Source organism: Pistacia vera, unplaced genomic scaffold, assembly GCF_008641045.1.
Source record: "Pistacia vera cultivar Batoury unplaced genomic scaffold, PisVer_v2 Contig883, whole genome shotgun sequence".
In the NCBI taxonomy this organism is placed as follows: domain Eukaryota; kingdom Viridiplantae; phylum Streptophyta; class Magnoliopsida; order Sapindales; family Anacardiaceae; genus Pistacia; species Pistacia vera.
The window spans coordinates 148,975-172,328 of record NW_022196760.1 but is presented as its reverse complement, the minus strand read 5'-3'; the positions used below and the strand labels follow the sequence as shown (position 1 = coordinate 172,328).

General features: G+C 36.1%; 1 protein-coding gene and 1 pseudogene across 2 annotated transcripts; both read right to left on the bottom strand.

Annotated features, from left to right (window-relative positions):
• Positions 1 to 1,836: 1,836 nt before the first annotated feature.
• On the bottom strand, positions 1,837 to 3,143 carry LOC116119359 (annotated as a pseudogene).
• Positions 3,144 to 5,611: 2,468 nt separating this feature from the next.
• LOC116119361 lies at positions 5,612 to 13,256 on the bottom strand. Of its 2 annotated transcripts, none has more exons than XM_031405299.1 (7): positions 12,725 to 13,256; positions 9,027 to 11,939; positions 7,882 to 7,935; positions 7,152 to 7,484; positions 6,530 to 7,006; positions 6,392 to 6,429; positions 5,612 to 5,804 (listed from the first exon to the last, which is right to left on the bottom strand). In XM_031405299.1, exons 1-4 carry the CDS (start codon positions 13,172 to 13,174, stop codon positions 7,236 to 7,238), a joined length of 3,666 nt encoding a protein of 1,221 aa, XP_031261159.1. In that variant the 5' UTR covers positions 13,175 to 13,256; the 3' UTR covers positions 5,612 to 5,804; positions 6,392 to 6,429; positions 6,530 to 7,006; positions 7,152 to 7,235. The 2 variants fall into 2 exon arrangements, with proteins under 2 accessions (XP_031261159.1, XP_031261158.1); XM_031405298.1 differs by having other exon boundaries at positions 6,530 to 6,979.
• Between the last annotated feature and the right edge of the window lie 10,098 nt (positions 13,257 to 23,354).

Genomic DNA, 23,354 nt, shown 5'->3' with positions numbered 1-23,354 from the left:
TGGTAAAGAAGGGTAGAGTTGGGAAAGAACCTAGGATCCCCTTTAGGGGTCCTAGTTCTAGTAAGGACTTTTTCCCTCTTCGCTACCTTCTTCCCCCTTGAGGGGATTAAATTGACTTGAAGGTACAGAAGGACGTTGCCCCTGGGAGGACTAGCTGTCTGTTCTTTCCTACTTATTTCTTCAAAGGTAAAGAAAACTATAGTAATTTCTGTACAAAAACCATATGGACTTTGCTTCAACCACTTCAATGTTTTCTAATTTCATACACCAAATCAAATTACATTTAAACCCAAAAGAAATAAATCATATCAAACTCAGCCACTTTGCGATGTGAAAGATATATATTCGCTTTTAATAATTAGGTGGGTACCACCACTTCATTAACAAATTTTAGAGGGTGCTATTAGGGGTGTTCAAAAAAATGCAAAAACCGAACTGATCTGAAAAATCGGTTTGTTTTTTGTTTAAAAAATACAAAAACTGATTTATTATAAAATATATTAAATATTAAATTAAAATCGATTTTCGGTTAACCAAAAAACTAGTTTTCTCCTTAACCTGTTCGATTTCAGTTTAGGAAAATTCTTGAACCGAAAAATTGATTCGGTTCACAAAATCGGTTAACCAGTTTGAACACTGCTAGGTGCCGCTAGTGCTACATAGATCAAACACAATTTTAGCGGCCCAAACTGTCCAGTGATCATATTAATTATTGAGACTAATAAAAAGATAAAAGAAAACTTTGAGTATGAAAATTCTAATACAGTAGAACCTCTCTATATTCATAATGTTGGGATCAACTAAATTTATTACTATAAGGAGATTATAACTTAATAGAGGTGTAGTTATAAGAATTATTGTTTTGATTTCTTATTTATAATTCATGTTTTAAAAGTATTAGGATTTCAATTCATGTTTTAATAGTATTAGAATTTCAATTCATGTTTTAATAGTATTAGGATTTCAATTTATGTTTTAACAGTATTAGGATTTCAATTTATTGTTTTAATAGCATTAGGATAATACGAAAATAGATATCAAAGAGTCATTGCAGAATTGGGTGATCAAATTCGACAACTTCACTGCACTAATTAAATTGATATTATTGTCTTCCTCAATTATCCAACTTCACTATACTAGTCATGAGCAACAAGTTGTGTATGTTTTAACTGAAGAATAAATAATTATTAAAATTAGACAACAAAATGAAAGAGATAATCTTGAGAATGATAGTACGGAAATACCAAAAGTTTCGTGTCAAGAAACTCTAAACATGTTTAAGAAACTATAAATATTTTGACTTCAATAAGAAGGTGTCCATGCTGACAACTTATTACGTACCTGCAAGATAAAAGATGCGGTAATAACTTTAAAGCATAAATTATTGTCCCAAACAACTTTGATAGATATTTTATTTCATCTTAAACCTTTAATATAACATATCATATATTTTTTGTAATATATATATAATTATTACTATATGAGGTAAGTTCTTTAAGACGGGACTTAGAAAAATTATAACTTATTACAATATGAAATTTATTTATATTTATAATTAGCTCAAGTTGGGATTAGAATTTTTTGAGAGTATATGAAGATTATTGCTTTATAGAATATCACTATAAAGTGATTCTAAGAGAGTTAAATCTCAACGCCACAACAATTTTCATTTACTAATGCAACACCACGTTAGACTTTATCTGTATCGTATATTTAAATAAACTCTTTCAATGTATCAAAAATCTTACCTTATAATAACAAGTTACATTAATAAACATGACGATGAAATCAATGTCAAACAATAGAAGAACTTCTTCATAGCATCACTTTGCTATACTAAGCCTCACCGGCGTCGGACATGGATGATTGAGTAATGAAGAACATCTCATATATAAGCCCACCAAGCCCACCCCAATCAAAGGCCCGTCCCAGTAAACCCATTGGTTAGTCCAGTCCCAGCTCACCAAAGCAGGCCCGAACGCCACGGCCGGGTTCATGGAGGCTCCAGCAAATGCCCCACCGGCAAAAATGTTAGCTGCAAGAACAAACCCAATTGCTAATGGCACTATGAACCCAACAGTCTTCTATGGCGGTGGCGTAAACAAACCAACCCAAAAGTCATCACAATTTCAAAACAGACGCGTTCCACACTGTCACTCCAGGAGATATAGCAAATGCTGTGGTCGTCTATACAAAATATGATTTTCGAATATTGTCAGAATCTTTACATCAAATTACTATTTCGAAGAGGGGAATAATGCACCAGAAGTTGACTGGTACAAATAATTTTACAGGGTAATTTTATTTGTCGTATAAGAGAGTTAAATCTCAGCGCCACAACAATTTTGGAAGTGTTAAATATTTCTACTAAAAGCCTTCTAAAATAATTATAAAATTCCAAAAAAAAACCCTCTAAAAAGAGGATTTTCAATATTTTTTGAAAATTGTTAGATAGTTGAAACTTAATTATTTCTAAAAAAAAAGAATAAAATTTACCCTTTTATTTTTACATACTAGTTAAGAGACCTTCAAAATTCTGACAACAATTAACTAAGCTCATTTGGAATTTGATAATATCTTATAAAATTATTTGTAAAATTAATAAAAATTATATTTTATTCAAAGTTTTGGTTTAATATGTGATGAATATATTGATTTTCAGGAAAAAAAGGATATACAAAATAAAAATATTTCTTAAAAAGTGCATTTATTTTTTATTTATGAAGGGCCAAATTTTTTGAGAACTTCCATATAGTTCTTACCAAGCCATCAGTGGCAAATCTAAGGAGCAAGCAAGCAATGGTTGAACTAGAAAGCTGACCAATCCAATACAAGATGACTTCAATCAAACTAATATGTCCACCAACAAAGGCGCCAAACGTCACAGCCGGGTTCAAATGGCCACCGGAGATATTGGCTGCGTTAGCGACGCCGGCAAAGAGGCCGAACCCATGGGCCAATGCGGCTATAACAATTCCGGTCGGGGTGTTGGGACCATTACTAGTCAGCTTGTTGAAGGCAAAGCATGAGCCCTCGCCTGCGAAAACAAATATAAGGTTGCAAAAGAATTCAGCAAATGGAGCTCTGAATGTCGCACGTGGAGTATTTCCCGACGGTCTGATCGTTATTCTATTGATCGGCATTGTGTAGAATATATCTGGATATGGGGAGTAATGACGTACTGAGGGCATGCATGAGCTCTTATATTGAATTTTCAGGGAATCAGCAACCAGGGGAGGAAGTGGAAGAAATCAAATGAAAATTTAAGAGGAAAATGATAATTAGTTGAGCAAGTAAAACCCTATAATATATACTAGAGTAGTCTCAAAAAAACAAAACGCTAGAATTAGAAATATAACATACACATTAAAGCTATAACACGAGTCAAAAGCTTTCTTAAATACAGTTAAAAAGAGGGAAGAACACCTTGAGGTTATTATATCAAAGTATAAACGCAACCATAGGTTTTGAAAATGACAAAAGCACAAATTTTTAACGTTTGTTCAAGGAAATCAATCTTCTGTTTACTGTCTTTACAGAATCCAAAGTTTGAGTGTTTGACTATATTAGCTATATAGTGATAAATTTTCTTAAAGGTTATTGCAATATGGGAGTTTTTGTCAAATTTGACAACCTTTGGATGTATAAAATTTATGAAAAACCAAAGGGAAAAGAAAATTTTCCATGAAAAAAAGAAAAACAGAAAAACCCTTGTGTGCTTGGCAAATTCGGGCTTATGGTTGGGGAAGCTAACTCTAAGGAGGGGGCAATGCGGTGGAAAACTGAACTGAGTAAATGAGGCCATGGCGGCCGAGGCCATATGCATAGCTCTCGGCTGATATGAGCATCTTTATTGATTGAATGTGTTAATGGGAAGGATGTACTTTTGCATGTAAGAAGTTGGTTTTGTTTAATGATAAAGAGATCATATTTTACTTCTATATTACTACTCCAACTATCATAACTCTACCATTAATTCTTTAACTACTTCACTGATTCACTCATATCATTGTTGACAAATAATATTTATAAGCTAAAAACAACATTTCCAATCTAAAGAAGATTAATTGAAGTATTATCATTTTGAAGTTATAAAGTGTCTTAAATTTTTCTTTACCAACAAAATCAATTATTTATAGGGAATTTCAAAGCTATCCTTATAAGTTAATATGCATAATTTTTATGGAAACAAAATAATAACAAAAATTTAAAATGCGTACAACTATATGTAATTATCTTACCATCCCAAAATACCTCGTGTTTTGGCCTACTTTCTCCCTCAAAACTCAAGAAAATTGGTGTCCATTTTCGAAAGGTTTGGGGTCTAAATGGTTTTCTAAAACTTCAGGGGAGGTTACAGGTAATTCCCCAAAAATAATAATATCGGTGTATCTAGTAGTGATGTAGGACAAACTTTTTCTTAAAAGAGTTTGAAACGTGTTATCATAATTCTGAAGGCTAGAATTTCTTCTTTGATAATTTATGCACTTGCCAAAAGTTGGACAATGCTTGAAAATGAAAAAAGAAAACTGAGGTAAGAGATAGACCTGGCAAAATGGGTTTATACCTGTCCGTGGATCCGTACCCATCAAAATGATATGAGGTACGAATTTTTAATTTTAGACCCCTTTTTTTTTTTACCCGTACCTGGCCCAGCCTAACCCTTTTTTTTTACGAGTGGACTAGGTATACCGTAGGTACCCATATAAAATAATAAACAAATTTAACCCGTTCATATATTAGACCCATTTAGAACTGACCCGTTTTGGGTCTGTACCCGTTAGACCTAGACCATGCGGTCTAATAAGAGATACTAAAGTAGTTGAGAGTATTTGGTAATATAGTACTTAGAGGATTAATTTAAATTTTCAAACACTGTTTTAAAACCCGACCAGTTTAAGCAGGACCCGGGACCTTCATCGGGATGGGTCAACATTTTTCCTATTTATCCAAAACTCTAGAATTTGAGATGATGATCGACGAATAATTGAAGATCGGGATGTTGGGACTTTTAAAGAAAAAATGTCAGTGAGTGCAATGGTGGCAACAAAGTTGATTTCTAATTAGTGAATCGACCAAAAATCGAAAAAAATTGATAACGGCAATAACTTTTACCAACAATTGGCGAGGCTAATGAGGGTGGAGTGAGGTGAGTTTTGGTCGAGAGAAAGAGGGGAGTGTTTTCGAAGTGATGGGGAGTGTTATTGATGTCGACGTCAATGAGATCTAGCTTGGAATACCAACGTTGGCATCGATGAGATTTGATCAAAATCGATCAAATTCGACCGGATCTTAAGTAGATTTTGACAGGAATGGGCTCAAGGGACGATGATTGGAGTTACATTTTGGGTGTCATTGCTGTTAACCAGTCACCGACCGATTTGTATTTGATGTATGTTTACTAAATTTCAAACCTATAGGAACTTACCATAATTTTTAAGGGTGAATTTGTTGAATTTTAAAAATTTTGTCACCCGATTTGACCGGTTGGTCACACTAGTCGACCTGGTTACCGGGTTTCACCCTGGGATGGATTTTAAAACATTGTTTTCAAATGATAAGATGACATCAATCACTTGCCATTTTAACATTATAACATCAATCACTTGCCATTTTAACATTATATTATGTTCTATAAAAAAATGTTATTAAAGCTAATAATTCTAATTCTTACAACACAAGAACTATTACACAGAACAACTTAGGGCACGTACATTGATTGTCCTTTGAGCTCAATCAAGACCATTCCACCAGCTCTCAGGTGTCACGTTTTCATCGTAGAATTCTGAATGGCAACCTTGAATCTACAATAAAATATTTGGATTCCAAATAAAAATGTTCAGAGTCAAAATCCAGTATTTAGTCGCAGCAGGAAGCAAATGAGAAAGAAATTGATATAACACAATAAATAACAGTAAAAACAAGAATGGTGATGATGACGATGATAGGTAATTATACAAATGTGCACGAAAATGATCCAAATTAATTGAAGAAAACCAAATTATCAAACTCGATGATCATTATGAATCACCCACAAACTATGCCGATTATCCACAACTTTGCAACAACACCACATGAAGCTTTTGTCCCACAAAAGCAAAATATTGTACCGCCAGGATGCATACGTGCGTTGTTTCATTAACAACTAGAACGTGAACTTTCAATAATAACTTTCGGATCAAACACAATCTTGCATGATGGAAGAGTGAACATAGAGATAATATTAAAAGTTTTAAACAAATAATCAACTAATCATTTGTGGGGCATCTTTTACACTTTCTAAGCATCACATTGTCAAACAAAACATTACTTAAGCATAATCCTCCACAAAATAATAAAATATTTATCCAGCCATATGTTAGCAGATAAGAAAGACACAATAGAAACATACCAAATTATTTGAAAGCACTTGTAGAAGAAACCAGCGACCTGGATCCATATTATACGGCAATTAACAGGCAGCCAATTTGTAGAGAAAAGAAAACAAATGTCAATCCTTAGAGAGACAAAAGTAAATAGAAAAAAATACCTAGAAACAGGCAAACGTGCTCAAATTCTCCTCTGCTCTCTGTTTGCAGCTTTCCAATCAATATATCCAGCATTATAATAATCTCTGTTTGCAGCTTTCCAATCAATATATCCAGCATTATAATAATCTCTGTTTGCAGCTTTCCAATCAACATATCCAGCATTATGATAACCCATGAGAATCCTTGTGCCACAAGTTCTGATTTTAGAATATTGTCAAAGAAGAAGAGAAGGAAGAGCATCTTTGTCTGCATACACATCTCCATAAATTTCTAGTATTATCAACGAATGAGACCTTGAAGCTGTCCAAACATCTGGAATCAGCTATAGAAACCATTTTATTTTCCATTCACCTCCAACAGAGACATATCTCTGATCATATTCTTGCTCTAAACAAGCAGTCACCAAGTTTTAACTCATAACCATCTTGATGCCTGCTTCCTGTGCCGCACTGCACATTTTTGCACACCAATATCAGCCGAAATGGAGAGAAGAGGAGAAATATATTGAGAAAACACATGTACAGTCTGCAACTGTTAGCTTCTGCAAGGCATTAAAAAGGTGAAAAGCATAATTGCAGGAGCGAACAGTGTTCTATGCATTACTTAAACAGCTAATCCAACCTGAGCTGATCAGACATATCCGCCTCTGCATGCTGGTCACAGATAAGTAGTCATGTAGATCACAGTAGAGGCCATTCCTAAAGTTCAGTAAGTTTGATTACTGGTTCCCTTGGACATAACCTGCAATGTTGTGCCCTTAGTAATCCAGGCAGTTCTCTCTGGCTCATGTTCCAAAGGGTTAAGAGACTGCAGATTTCCATCTTCCAATTGCACACCATAGACAAATGGTAGTCTAAGTACAAGAAAACTCTCTGGTGGTAAGATCACTTGACAACCAAGGCTGAATTGCAACTTTTGCTCACGATCCTGAACTGATGAAGGCAGGCATGATGTCTACAAGTAAAAATTAATATAACAAGATTGATGAACGATAACAAAACATTGATAAATATCATATGGTCATGATGTAATACAAGGAAAATTTCATTCCAAGAGAGTAATACCAGCCAACTAATTCATGGACTACTCATAAAATCTTGGTTGTCGTGTTGGAATAAAGTGAAGGGACAGTAAATTTAATTCCAAAATCTCCTGAGTAAACTTCAATAAAGCCACCCAAATTCCAAGCATATTAAAAGAAACTCTCCAAACACTAAGTGGGGAAAGAAAAGAATTCAAGATAACTTAAAACTCATAAGTAATGCTTTGAAACCTTCCATAAATAATATATTTCTAGTATTATTAACCATAAAGTACATGCATGAATGCTCCAGAAAGAAGTGAAAGATACCTCAAATTGTATAGTAGGGCATGTTGCTAACACGGTCGGAAATGGAGGCGTTACCTACAAACAGATTATATAGATTAGGCAGTGGTAATTGAAGGAATTAAAACTTAGAAAAAGACATATTGCATATTTCAAGGAAATAAAATTGTACTGTAAGAAAGCTTTCACAATTCAGATATGACTGCTCACATATCAAACTGTTGATTAATACAAAAAATACTCCTACTTTAAACCCATTATGTTAGTCCCACACACATGCAAGAGTCTTTAACTTCAAAGTTTTGGCTGCTTACAAAATACTCAAGAGGAAGATTTGTGAGCTCAGCTTGTTATTCCTTACATAAGACAAGAACTTTGAACGTGAATAAGTTTCATAACTTTTATTTTCCTTTCAAAACTGTGCATTGTCTTATTTTGTAACTCAACAGTTGGATCAGAGGAAACACTTCCTTACATAACAGTCAATGTAAGGAAGTTTTAGATTCAAGATGAAAAGAACGAGAGAAAAATAATTTATGTCTTTTTCTGGTAAAACAAGCAATTGCTTGAATTTTTCCTATATATACTACATGGAAAATATACAGAACAAAGATGCAAAAATTCAATTGGTTTCTCCAACAAAAAATTATATAATTTAGCTTAGTTTTCCAGAGCCATACGAAATGGCATTTTTTCAATTATCTTGGTAGATCAAACCTTAAAATCAAGCAAATAAACCCTCTGAAATCATTTTGGTAATCAACATATATAATTTCCCTGTATGTAGGTTAATGATGTCAGTTAAAAGAATTTCAAAGTGTTAAGTGTGCCATATTGATTTTTTCAGGAATCTAGCCTTTCAAAACCAGATTAGGTGACAGCCTATCTGAATTATGTGGCTCTAATGTGCAATTCTAATATGTTTGAAACAGACAACACAAGCAAGTCTCCCAAATCACCAACAGTTTGAAGAAGCATCAAAGAGGGCTAACAGCCTGTCTGAACGTTGTTCTGTCATTTTACACAATAAAAGAAAAGAGATGGGGGAACTGTATTGATTAAAAAAATTAGCATCAATATGCATGTTAATTAAGTTACAGATTGCTATTGATTAGTTCAACAGAATTAAAGGCAGTATGATAAAGAGCTTATAAAAAATCATTGCATACCAGAAAAATCCTTTGAAGCTGAGATATCGTGCTGGCAAACTTAATGTTTGGCAGATCTTTCTTATTCTTAGAGACCCTGCAATGTGGGCAGTTCATGTATACTGGTAAGTTTCTATTCAACATGGAGAATGCACATCCACCATCTCCAATGCTAATAGATTGAAGGCTTGCTTCATGATCTTTTACATAATTGGGTAGGGTTACTATGCCAGCAGTTGCCTGATTATGTTCCTTTCCTGGTCTGGCAATCTGTATCAGCCCATCCTTATGTATATTTCCATTTGACAATCTCTCTTTTGACTTATCCATATTCCTGACCTTATTTATAGCAGTTGCAGCAATCATCCCATTTGATGCTCGATGAACTTTCCCATGGTTACCATTCTTACTTGATTTTGAAAAATTTGCCAAACTATGGTCCAAGGTTTCCACAGAAGAATGCGTATGAGATTCTTCAAGCAATGAATATGAGGACCCAAGTTCATTGAGGTGCTCTGGATTCAATAAGAATCGATGACCATGGGGGCACTCATGCTCAAAACCAACATACACTAGTACATGCTTCATAGTAGGGTTCAATGTGACGTTTTCACCACCATTTATATTTACAGGAACTACATTACTACCTATACGTAAAAAGGGGTTACCATCTGAGCTCCTAGAACTGATATCATTTGATGTTTCCTGAACAGCTGAAGTATCATCAGATTTTTGAGATCCTTGATCAACACTTGCATGAACCTGCTCCATACTCCGATCTTTTGCCCTATTTTCCTTGATACCCTTTTCTGACCCTAATGAAGGTTGTTTCCTCTGCTGCTGGAGTGGAGGATATTTTGAATCTGTAGCTGCAGATCCAGCTACAACCTCAGAAAAGGGTTTTCTCATTGTAAAATTGGGAAGACCTCTACCAAAGCTAATTTTATTATCATGAGAGTTATGGTTTTCAGTGGATTTTCTTTGATTTTCAACTCCATTCATGTCTCCTGAGTGCAACTGCTTGTCACCAGCCTTCTTTATGTCAATGGCTCCATTATGTCCAACCTTGGGTTCTGTACTTGACCTAGTGAAAGAACCTTGGTGGACAGCTCTAGCCAATAAATCAATTGGGTTTTTCTGTTTCTCTAAAAATATTGTCCATTTCAAAAGAAACTTATGAGAGGTAGAGAACCCACTCTGAAGTAAACCTTTTGTAGGTTCATAGTACCTTGCACCCCCAACACGAATCAAACTCCATGAGGATGGCTGAATAGGCCCAACACCACTTACCTCTGGTAACTCAACTTTAGGAAGGAGTTTGTCACATTCTGAAAAGCAAGAGGTAGTACTGTTTGCTGATTCAAAATCAAAAGGGTCAGATCTTAATTGCCGTGAACGGCCACAAGCACAGGCGTGAAGGAAAACATATCCACTTGAATGAGGCTTCACAGCATTTCCTACTAGTGATTCATCATTATCCACATTATGTCTTTGATGCATACATGGTTTTCCTGTCAAACTAACAGCATCACAAAGTTGCCTTCCAGATTCCCAGATGGATTTGCATTCATCTTCTAACATCTTTGCATACAGTGGCACTGCAGGACCCCTAACCATTGAGCGGAAAGCATGCAGTGCCTTTTCCAAATTTGCTTCATGCTGTGAAGTGGGATAACAAGCAGGTAAGTCATTCAAATAAGCATCCTTGGCAGCCGGAAGAGTTCTTTCACACCAAAGAATTGAAAACTTTTTGTTCAGTCCACCACCACTTTCCAACAAAGATACTGCAATATCTAGAGGATCTGCACCTCTTGAAGCAGTACCTTCAACTTGTGGTGGCACACTGTTTTTCTGACGAGGTTTTCTTTTAGTAAACTCACTTTCATCTATACATCCACGTTTTGCAGAAAGAACTCCTTGTAGAATAAGTTGACTGGATGATAACCATATATCCAAACTTGGAAGTTCAGGCATAGTAAATGCCTTTCCAGATGCTGCAGATGCTGCAGCAGCAGCAGCAGCAGCAACAGCAACCATACCAACCCCAGCAGCTGAGCCACTGTTGGGGTTAGCAACCAATCCCCCTCTCCCTCGTAGAATATCAGATTGCCGATAAATGAACTCCTTTACCGATAATATATCCTCCTTGTTTGAACTTTGACCATGACTTTCAAGTAAAAGAGAATCTGAGGTTGCTTCTCCATTCAAAACATCATCCACAAGACTGGTGGCAAACTCCAGAGACTCACCACTCTGATTCGTACCCCTGTCTAACAGTAAAACAGCCCTTGATGCATCAAGTGAAAACAATGGAGCAGAACTCAAAACAGCCCCGCCTCTTGGACCAGCATGACTACTTTCAGAACCTGATAGTGTTCGACATTTTTTAATCAAAAATCTAATCTGTGCCTCAAGAGATGACTGCAGCTTCTTCCTAAAACCACCTTCTGATTTACTTGTTGGGCGTGCTAGCACAACTACTGAACCAGAACCTTTCATTGGCATGGTTGGTCTAGCTAAAGTGCTTACGTTAGAAGATTGATTAAGTGAGGAGGTTTCTGTTGACTCTTCCATATTAGAACTGGGATTTGGCACATCTGAGAAATCATCAATAAATACAAACAGTATGACAGGAGTACACTGCCCAGGAAACAACGTGGTGTAGGAACCTAAACCTGACATGAGAGAGATAGCTGAAGCATTGCGACCTGAAATGCCACCACTTCTACCAGATGAAGAACTATTAGTAGAGGTTACCAACATTGAAGGTCGAGATGGCGATGAAGAATGAGGCCTAGATGGCAATGGCGGTGTGGATCTAGTCTTTACATATGGCGTCAATGCGTGCTTGGCAGCTTGTAACACTCGAAATTTTTTCAAAATTTGAGCATCAAAGCGTGAACCCTCCTGAATATATATGATCACATGGCAGACCTGCATTGCTAATTCAGTTATTCATTTGAGATATCACATGTGAGGAAATTTACCCATATCTAAAGCAACCAAAACTATTCCATTTCCAAATTCTGGAGATTGTTGCGAGGTTGTCCTATTGCCTTCCTCTAACCAGAGAAAGCAGTCAATCACTTAAAATGCTAAACAATAACTTCGAAAACAAATAAAGAAAGAAGATGTAAGAATACAGATTTCACTCTACACTTCTTAACTTCAAAGAATTAACTTATTACAAAGCCAATGTTAGCACGACATGCTCATATTGTCACATTAATATGTTAAATCACTAACTTACTAAATGGTCCTACCACCTAATAAAATCTAAACCAACATACAATCACAAATTTTTTTTCTACATTACCCATACTCTTTGGGTACATCATAGAAACTGACTACTAACCCTTACGTATGCATATTCAATAAGTCCAAGTCTTTTGAGAAGAACTCAAACAAATGCTTTATCTTTAATGGTTCATAATGCATACTTAAAAATCTAGGTAAAGCTCAAGTAAATTGAGTCCGGTAAAGTGCCAATATCAAAATAGCAACTTGCATGTCTAAATTGCACATAAAACACACTCCACCGAAGGATTTTCAACATCAATTCTAATTATAAATTTGAACAACAATTCGTTACAAATGGAAATATACTTTACTTGTAAATAATATACATTCCAAAATTTAGCTCAAGTGATAAGCTAATTTCAAAATAGATAAAATTAAAGAAAAAATCCAACTCATAGACAAGAAAATAAATAACTCACAGTAAACATGAAAAGCAATCCCTGAAGATCCCCGAATTCGTGCTCCTCCACAACTGAGTCAAAACCTGACCCGGAACTACTTGACCCGTGAAGAACCGGGCACTGAGTGGAGCTAAACTGCAAGAACAAAAGACCCTTTTCTTCTTCATGATAGTAGCTGATTCTCCTGGAATCAAACCAACGTTTGACTTCCTCTTTGTCAACAGCCAGAGTTCTGTCCATACGACCAGAACCGAAAGTGTTAGAGTCCAGGACCCGGTTGATGAGCAGGGAGGAAGTATGGGGTCGTTGAGATATGAAGCCGACAACTACGACGCCGTTTAGAGAGTGGGGGAGTGGAGAGGTTGAGGAAGAAGGTGGAGGTGAAGGACCCGAGGAGGGAGTGGGTGGCGGTGCGGGTGTCGTTGGTCGGGTCAGGACCCGCATAGAGTGAGGGTTGGGCGGGTCCATGAATTTGGCAAATTGAAGAGAGTGATTTTATCATTTATATATTTTGGTTGTTGGGTTTCGGGGGGTTTCCATTGAGAGTTGTGAGTTGTGAATTGTGAATTGTGGTTGTGAGTGTGAGGGACAGCGAGAATAATCATGAAACTCTCTCAATTGTCTGTAATTTGCCGCTTGTAATTACGTTTGATAATCACAGGTTAATTATTTTTAATTTAATTTTGCTTTGTTAGTAACTTGTAACCCTAGTGATGATGAGTGATAACCACTTGATTAATTAATTTATTCTATAACTTTTAGACCAACCATTCAAATTCCAGGGAGAAAGAGGGGTAATTTGTGAAAATTTAAAACTCATATTTCCCATAAATTCAAACAAACTTCAGGGATAGGTTGGAATTATCATTAATTTACTCTCCCATTCCTCTCACAAATGCACATGTTAACGATCGAGGATTCCAGACTTAAGACTTCAAAGCAATGTTTTAAAAACCGACCCAAGACAAAACCTGGCAAGGTGGTTGGGTCCCGGGTCAACTGGTTTAACCGATTGAACCAACTGGTTCAACCAGTGACATCATCATGCTGACGTTACTGTTCACAAAATGCTAATTTATAAAATTTGGCTGTAAATCATAAATTCCAGAATAATTACAAAAATGGGGATCCAAAATTTAGTATTACAATATAGTTTATCATATCACGGTTTCCTTGTGAACATTACCTCTACTAATAATATATAGAGTAAACGACATATTCCCACCCAAGGTTTGACGAAATCCCAAGTTAGTACCACTGGTTTCATTTATTCCAGATTCACACCCTTAAAGTAACAGTGTTATGAATTTTTAGGGTTTAGAGGGTATAATTACCATAATGCCCTTAACACTAAATTAATTAAAATTATGTTTTAACCCCTAAAATAGTAGTATTACAAAACTTACTATTTTATTTTCAAATTATATCAAAAACACCCTCGGTTACTATACACCCTTACTGGAAACAGCCCGATCTGGGCTGTTTCCGGCGACGTCGAACACCCTGGTCACCTCCATCACCTTCCCCGTAGTCCGTCGTCCAAAACCCCTCTGGTTCCCGACTCATTTGCCCATCCAATCGCCGTCACCGTTAGGCTTAGGGTTTCGGTGTTCTTCACCGGATTTCGATCGATTCCGGCGGTGAAAATCCAATTGGACACCACCAATGCAACCACCGTCCCCAAATCTATAAAACCCCTATGTCCCCAGCAACGGTTTCATCGTCATTCGCCGGCCGAGAGTTCGTGTTCATCGACCGTTTTTCATTGCCGTGGCCAGAGATCGGCGAGTGATGAGGGGTTGTGAATGGTATGGTTTTGTAGAGGGGAGGATGAGGGTTCAAATGGTGGTGACTAGGGTGATTTTGGACGGAAGAATCGCCGGAAAAGAGCGAAAAACGTCGGGAACGACGGCTGCTAACGTGCGCCGGAGGACTGTTAGAGGCGGTGGTCTGCTAACGTGCACCGCCCATGTAAAATGACCAATTTACCCCTTTACCGTTACATCAAACGTTTTTCCGTCACTTTAAGGGTGGGAATCTGGAATAAATGAAACCAATGGTACTAACTTGGGATTTCGTCAAACCTTGGGTGGGAACATGTTGTTTACTCATAATATATATAATAACTGATATAACTATATGAAATAAATTATCACATTAATTGGGATGCACAAACTTTGTTAAACATTATTTTCCCAAAATCAGCATTCATTTAATTCTACATATCATACGCCAATATGGACAAAAACAATCAAAAGGATAATTAATTTTCTATAATTCATTTTTAAAGAAGCACTAAATTTAAAAATAACCCTCCCCAGTCGATCCACATCTCAAAGGGAAAAGTGGCTTTGGGTGAGGAATTTTGTCAAACAAGTGGTGGGCAAGTTGGCTGTAGGAAGGTTGGAGAAGATGCTGAGTCATCGGCGACCAGGTAGGCAGGCAATTACACACAAACAGAAAATCAGCATCATACACATGCTGCTTCATACTTAAGCACCTGATTGTCCCAAGTCCCAACTGCATAATAGTAGCAGCAGCAAAACAAACACAAATACATTCTTCAACCAAAATTGAAAATAAAATCATTCACACCAAAAATATAAAAGCATGAATTAACTTTTTCTAAGCAAAACCAAACATTTCAATAACAATTACTAACTTATTTACAGCGCACAGCATAGATCAGCGGTGAAGAAGAGTGTGTGAGGACAGAAAAGATCATGAAATGTGAGGAGAGTCACGGTACCCCAGCTGACGACGAAGTAAGCTTTTGACGGTGAAGGCTGCAGCGACGAGATTTGACGGTGAAGAGGAGACTCCGGCGGTTATTTTCAGAGTTTAGACTTTCAAAGCAAAGGGTGGGAAATGTCGTGAAAATGGGGGGGTTGGGGCTTTACTGTTCATTCAATATAATATATTATATAACTAAAATTTTATTATTTTTATAAATAGGTGCCCGGATTTTTTAAAACTAACGGTTGGACCGGCGGGTGTTACAGTACACCGGTCCAACCGCGGGTCTAAATGGGCAGAGTTAAATTAACGGTTTTGGGACTCACTTAGCCCGGCTCACCAGTCGAGTCTCGGTTCAACCGGCCGGGCCGGGCGGGTTTTAAAACATTGCTTCAAAGTCATTGATAGTGAAAGTGTGAAATAAGGAGGTCAAGTTTTGACGAGCGACGAACAACATTTACCTTAAATTTGCCATAGTTTAAGAAATTAGGAGTAGGAGTTTTTAATACTTAACTTACCCATTTTTTTTTTTTTTTTTGAGTATTTACAAACGGTACATAAAGATTTAATGTATTCATGTCTCTTGTTTACAAATTACTATACTCATGTTGTCTCTATTTAATAAGAGTCTAATATTATATAAACAAAATTCAAATACAAACTAACATGACATATAACTACCACTGGATGACCTGATGATAAAAAAACTAAGAGATTTTAACATCGGTTTTTGAGTTCGAGTTCCTCCAAACATTAATAGAGGTAGCTACTAAAGGGATTTACCCGATCGTTTATTTCAGAGTCTTAAGGGATTAGTTGAGCTGCGTATAAACTAGTTCGAACTCCACTTACCATAAATGGAAGAGTAAAGACAAAAACTTAGCTATTTTAAACTAAGTGTTTGCGTATATATAACCAAGTTAGTAATGTTAATAAATGTGAAGGTTTTGTTTAAAGGATAAGTATGGTCATAAAATCAAATGATTTACTAATTATAACCCTAATGAAATAACAAATGATATATTCTTTGACCTAATAATGTCAGACTATTTTAAATTAAACTTGATACTCTAGCATTTAATGGTATAATTTTAAAAATACGGTAATACTACACTCACAAACCCTTCTCACTAACTTTCTCTCACAAACACGACATATCAACTCGTAATTGGTTGGTTTATAATGGATCCCATCTATCCAAATGTGAGCTAACCAATTACGAGTTGCCACGTCAACATTTGTGAGAGAAAATTGTAAAAAGTGTTTGTCAACTTATCTTTATTATTTAAAGTATGATTAAAACATGCTAGTTCGAGTAATCTAGTTTATTCCTACTATTTTTTTTTTCTTTTTTCTTAGTGACCGGAGGTGTCTGGGTTAGTTTGCACACACATCAATTAATTCCCTAGGGTCCTGAAGTTAACAACCAAGTAAACCTCGCTTGAGGTCTATTGAACACCTTACAAGCTCAATAGGTCAAGTAAGTCACAAATGTGGTGTAACACCCCACTTGAAATACGTAGCCACTGTTTACGGTATGGCCTAAAGGATTACTGAATTGCCCCTAAATGAGTTTATATATTGTTCATGTTGTTTGGTTGGTCTTTGGTTGAGTGTGTACCTTGGAATTGATCAAGACTTAGCAAATTTTGGAGTTTCAGTCTTTGCCGGGGCGAGGGAGAAGCTTCGCCGCGGCGACGTTGGTTCTGTGTTGGTAGTGTTGGTTCTGGAATGTTTCGCCGGGGCGACAGAAAGTTCTTCGCCGCGGCGACGAGACGGCAGAAAAGTTTCTTGAGTTTTCTAGAGAATTCTTCTTTTGGGACACAATGACCATTCTACCCCTAATTAGTAGGAAAAGTGGGGAGTAAAATGAAAGGAAATTTAATAGAGATTGTGTTTAGATGGGGGTGTATTTGTAAAGAATCAAAGGATATAGATGGAATTTTCAAGAAAGAGTAAGGGCAAAATGGGAAAGAGTGGATATTATATGAGTTAATAAGGGTTGAGTTCTCTAAACCCATTCATTTTACCCATTTCCACCGCCTCTTCATCTCCCATTTTCTCTCAATTTCTCACTCAATTTTCTAAGGGATTTTTGAGAGTTTTGAGTTGGAATTTGACAAAGAAGTGATCCTAAGCAAGAAGAGGTAAGAATCCCTACTTTAGAGATGAATTTTATTCATGTAAGGGTTAAGTTCTTACTAAGTTTATGCTTAGGAAATAAGGGAAAGTTATGATCCAACAAGAGTAGAGAGCTTTAGTGGAGACTACTCAAGTATGAGGTAAGTAAATCCAACTCAAGCTAAAGTTTAAGAAATTCTTAAGTAGAGATTTATTTATGCATGTATATATGATGCTTATTGAGAAATTGAGTAGAGATGTATGTTTATTTGTTGAGAAATTGAGTTGAGAAGAGTATTTATATTATGTTTGTTGGATATTTCCTTTATGGAAAGTGTTTATGAGTAATAGTTTGAGATGAAGTTGGAGGAGATTGAGTATGTATTTTGGGAGTGTTTTTCTATGATAGGGTTTATGCCCATAGAAGGGAATTTACTTCCAATTCTGGATGGTTAAAAAGAGAAGGAGAGTTGTAGTTAGAGAAGAGTTTTTATATGCACATAAGTTGTTTGATGAAATGCCTAAGTGAAATCTGCCCTGTCACTGCCGTGACTTTCTAAGTGATTTTTGGGCATGTTACGGATTGAACTGGGCTGAGACCAAAACATAGAAGTTATAGCCCTGTTTCTAAGCTTTGAAACGAGACTAGAACCGTAGTAATCAGAGGTGTATAATGAAAGTTATGGTCTTTTTAGTGCGACCTGTGCAGAATGACGGTTTTGAGGAAATCTTGCATTTGGCATTTCAAAAGTGCATTAATGAGTATGAACCATCCATATGCATTAGTTGTGCATTAAGAAGTAGCTTGAGAAAGAATATAGAATGTTGAGTATGAGCTACCTTATGAGTACTAGCTTAAGAGTAGAAAATTTTGAGTATAAGCTATACTATGAGTAATAGTTTGAGTGAGAAAGAGTAGAGAATGTTGAGAATAGCAACTCTTAAGAGTAAAGAGAATGAGAATACTCTGATAGTAAAGAGAAAAGTTGAGAAAGAGTAGAGAATTACTCTAAGAGTTAAGCTACATTATGATGAGTAGCTAGAGAAAGAGTAGAGATCTTGTGCACAAGAGTTAAAGAGGAGAATAGAGTAAGTTGTGCGATGGGGAACCTGTGAGTGACGAGTAGAGTCACGCAGAGTGGAACACGAGGTTCCAGCCGTGCCTCCGGTTAGATGAGGCCGTGACCGTCACGCAGAGTGGAACACGAGGTTCCAGTCGTGCCTCCGGTCAGATGGGGCCGTGACATTCAGAGAGAGAGAGATTGTACACTCATATGACCAAAGGTTCCGAATCCATGCATAACTAAATCCGATCGGTAGCGAAATGAGCGGAAGTCACGTAGAGTGGTAGCGCCCAGCCGTGCCTCCGGTCAGATGAGGTCGTGACATTCCAATGAGTAAAGAATGAGAAGGAAAAGAAATAGATAGAACAGAGATGAGAAAAAGCTAAGAGTTAAGCTATATTATGAGTAGTAGCTTGAGTATGAGTACTAGCTTGAGAAAGATATGAGCAAACATGAGAAGAATAAGAGAGAGATAAGAGCATAGAGTAGGTTATGCGATGGGGAACCCGTGAGTAATGGGTAGAGTATTCCCGCATGTGCACCGCATTGAGAGAGCGGCATGAGTATGAGATAGAGAAGTGGTGTAGCCCGTGAGAGTGCATGCGGATGAGGGCTATACCTGAGTACCCGAGAGAGAGATTATACACTCACATGGCCAAAGGTTCCGAATCCATGCATAACCAAGTTCGATCGGCTAGAATAAGTAGAAGTCACGTAGAGTGGGAGCGAGTCCTGGCCATGCCTCCGGTAAGATGAGGCCGTGATTACTAAAGAGAGAGTTAACAGAAAAGAGTTATGAGAAAGAGAAACAGAAGTGAGAATGAGATAATAGAAAGAGAAAGCTTGAGAAAGCTTGAGAAAGAATGAGATAGAAAGAGAGAGAGAGTATGAGAAAGAATGCGAAAGTTTAAGCTAATAAGAATAGACAGTAGAAGAAAGAAACATGCAGTTCTTTCGTATTAATTTCATGTAGAGCTTGTATAAAAGAGAACCATGATTTTCCTTCATGGCGAGTATGACGAGAACAAGAGAGAATCATGATTTTCCTTCACAGTGAGCAAGAATAAGAGAAGGAGAAAAGAGAATAAGAACAGAAAGAAAGAGTAAAGAGCAGAACAGAGTTAAAGGAGAATAACAGTATTAGAAAGAAAGAGAAAAACAGTGAGAATTAGAAATAGAAGAACGGTAGAGTAAGGAAAGAACCAAAGAGTGAGTTGCGGGGATAGTAGTAGAGGATTTACTTACTGAGCATTGTTGTGCTCACCCCGTTGTTCTTCTCTGTTTTGCAGGAAATAGGAGCAGCGGTCGGATGGACGTCGAGGAGCAAAGAGTATTGGCACCACTGTCCACCAGCTATGATATTTGTATTAATTAGAAAGTTTTTAATACATAGTATTTTGTATTTGTAAAGAAGTATATTTTAATGAGTAAAGAAAAATTTGAGTCCACTATCTTTCATATTATATACATATCTATATTTTACATAGTACTAAAGAGGAGTTGTTACATGTGGTAGGTCTAATTCCTTAGACCCTGAAGTTAACGATCGAGTAAACCTTGCCTGAGATCCATTGAACATCCTACAAGTCCAATAGGTCAGGTAAGTCACAAATGTGATAAGTGACTACTTGATAGGGCTCGAACATAAAACCTCTGAATAGCCTAAGATCTTGTCACCAATCACAAGCAAACTGGTTAATTCCAACTATTTTTTATTGTGAGCAGGTAATGTGTGACACATGATTTTGTATATTTAACTTAGTGAGGTAGTGTAATAGCCACTTTCTACTCAAATACTCATAATGAAATACATATAAAATAATATAAAGAAATTGGACCCAAAATTTTCTTTTTTATTAAATATATATATATATTCTTTACAAACATATACATTTTTACACAAAATTATAATGTGCACAAAAGTCATCAAAAACATAATAAACAGTGTAACCGCTTCCCCTCGAGCGCCGACGTCCATCCGACTGTATCCTCACCTAGATCCTGCAAAACATAGGAAAACAACGGGGTAAGCACTAAAATAATGCTCGGTAAGTAAGTCCTCTACTCATCTATCCCCGTAACTCTCTCTCTCTCTAATTCTTTCCTTACAACTTCTCATTCAATTTCTCTTTGGTACTTCTCTCTCTCTTTCTCTTTCTCTTNACTAAGAAGTGATTTTTAATTTTTAAAGTGTTGATTTTGATGGTTTATGCTCATAGGATTTAAGAGGAAGAGAGTTTGATCAAAGAAGATTCTTAAAGGGTTGAATTTGCTTATATCAAAGGTAAGTAAATCCCACCCAAGTTATGATTTGAGAAATCAAGTGTGTAGAGATTTTACATATATGTTTATGTTTATGATTTTGAGAATTGCTGATGAAATTGATGAATTATTGACGAGTTTGATGATTATCGATGAATAGAATTTAGCCATGAGAAGTGGTTTTGGTTGTATGATGATTAACTGAAGTTTGGTTGAAGTTAGAAAGAGTTGAGTAGAATTTTTGGGAGTGTATTTTTTTGGACATGTTTTGTAATTGTTTATGGGATTTTTATTCCAAATATTGGTGGCTTGAGAAAGAGATAGAATTGTAGTCAAATTAGAGTTTGATTATGCATGCAATATGTTTGATGACATGTCCAAGAGAAGTGTATGCATGAGTTTTATTCATTTATGAATTGATATGAGTTTGTAGATGGTAGAGAGAAACTTATTTTTATGCTACATGGCATCCTTGCATTTAAACGTTTGCATTTAGAAAGAATTATAAGCATGAAACCATCTACATGCATACATATTCATAAGAGCATGAAAAAGCACTAAAGTGTGTTAAAGAGAAAATAGAAAGAAATGAGAATATTAAAGATATTCAAATCTGAAATTTTAGTTAAAGAAGTGTAAAAAGATAAAAAGAAGAGAAGGTTGTTGCGATGGGGAGCCCGTGAGTGACATAGTCCCACATGCACGCTGCCTTTAGTGAGCAGCCTCAGAATTTAGAAAGAAGAATTATACAGTCTGTTAGAAGTGTGTTTGGATGAGGATTGTACCCAGAATTAGAGAATTCACTCACACGACCAAGGCTCCAAATCCATGCCTTAACTGAGTCCGATCGGCAAGAAAAGAAAGAATAGAAAGAAAGAAAGGAAGAATAGAAAAGAAAAAAAGAATAGAAAGAAAGAAGAAGTAGAAAGAAAGAAATAAAGAAAAAGAAACAAAAAAATAGAAAAGAAAATGCATAATCTATGCATTTGTGCATTTGTGCATTTGTGCATTTGCATCATGTATATGCATAATACCATGCTCATTATTATGAGTAGTAAGAAATTAGAAAATTGAAAGAAAAACTGTGAGTAAAACAAAGAAAGAATGAGAAAGAATAGAGCAAGAATAGAGAAAGAACAAAGAGAAGAACGGAGAAAGAATAGAGAATACTCAGGAAATGAGTGGTAAGGAAACAAAAATTCAGGATTTAAGCAATGGAGAGAGAAGGGTAGCATAGCGGGTTTACTTATTGAACAATTAGTGCTCACTCCGTTGTTTTCAATGTTTTTGCAGGTAGTAGGTGAGTTGCAGTCACTCGGAACGTCACGCAGTGGAAGGGTTGGGCTACACTGTCAAGTTGCTATTTTGAGTATATTTGTATATAAAGAAAAATTAAATTTGAGCCCATACTTTATTACTCGTTTATATGTGTATTTTCTTATACATATTTTTAATGAGTTTTATTGATTATTTTACGAGGATACTAGCTAGAAAGAAAGTATTACACACACACTTTTTCTCTCACCTTTAGAATATTTTTTTTTCCCAATGTCGTTTAACATGAATTTTAATTATACTTAATTATTAATTTTAAATCTATTTTAACTTTAATTTTAAATAATCAATCATTTTAAATATATTTTAACATAAATTTTATTTTAATTTTGACTATATTTTAACATGAATTTTAAAGATACTTCTTTATTAATTTTAAATATATTTTAACATGAATTTTTATTGATACGAAAATTCGCACCAACCCAAGTGATCCGATTGACCTTAACGGAATCAGAACTGATGTGTGCATAATTATGAATAACCAGCAATGTAATGAATCAAATGCAGTAAAGTAAATGAGACAAAGAGTTTTTAAAGTGGTTCGGCGAGTTATACTCTTGAGTCTACGTCCACTGTTTTTGTGTTTGCTATGAGAGCTTATAATAATGATCTTAGAACAATTTGCTAACCCCTTTCTCCTCGTTGGAGGGGGTTTATATACATATTTTGTAAAAAAGAAAGAGCGAAAATAAAGGGATTACAATTAAAATTGAAATGCGACTTCGATATTCTTGCAATTGAGCCCTGAGATTGCACCAAGATTGCTATTGATCTAATCCCTCTCGAGATATCCAGGATCTAAGGTTATCTGTGAGCTGGTTGAACAATTGTAAGGATTGGTCACAACTAGCTTGTGCTAGGTCGAGCTACATCTCAACGAGCTTATGCTAGGTCGGACAATCAATTGAGTTGAACCGATTCTGGGTCGAGCTATAACCTCACAATTCTCTGAGCTTGATTGAAAAATCACACACAACATCTGTCCCCTAGCGTTTGGTGCTCATTTCGAGCTTCGAAAACTATTGCTCTGTTGGTGAAATCCGCAAGTGTACGAAATCATGCAAGTAATAAAGCTCGAGTAACGAGTGTCGAATCTCAAGAGAATTACTACTACTAAGTACTACACT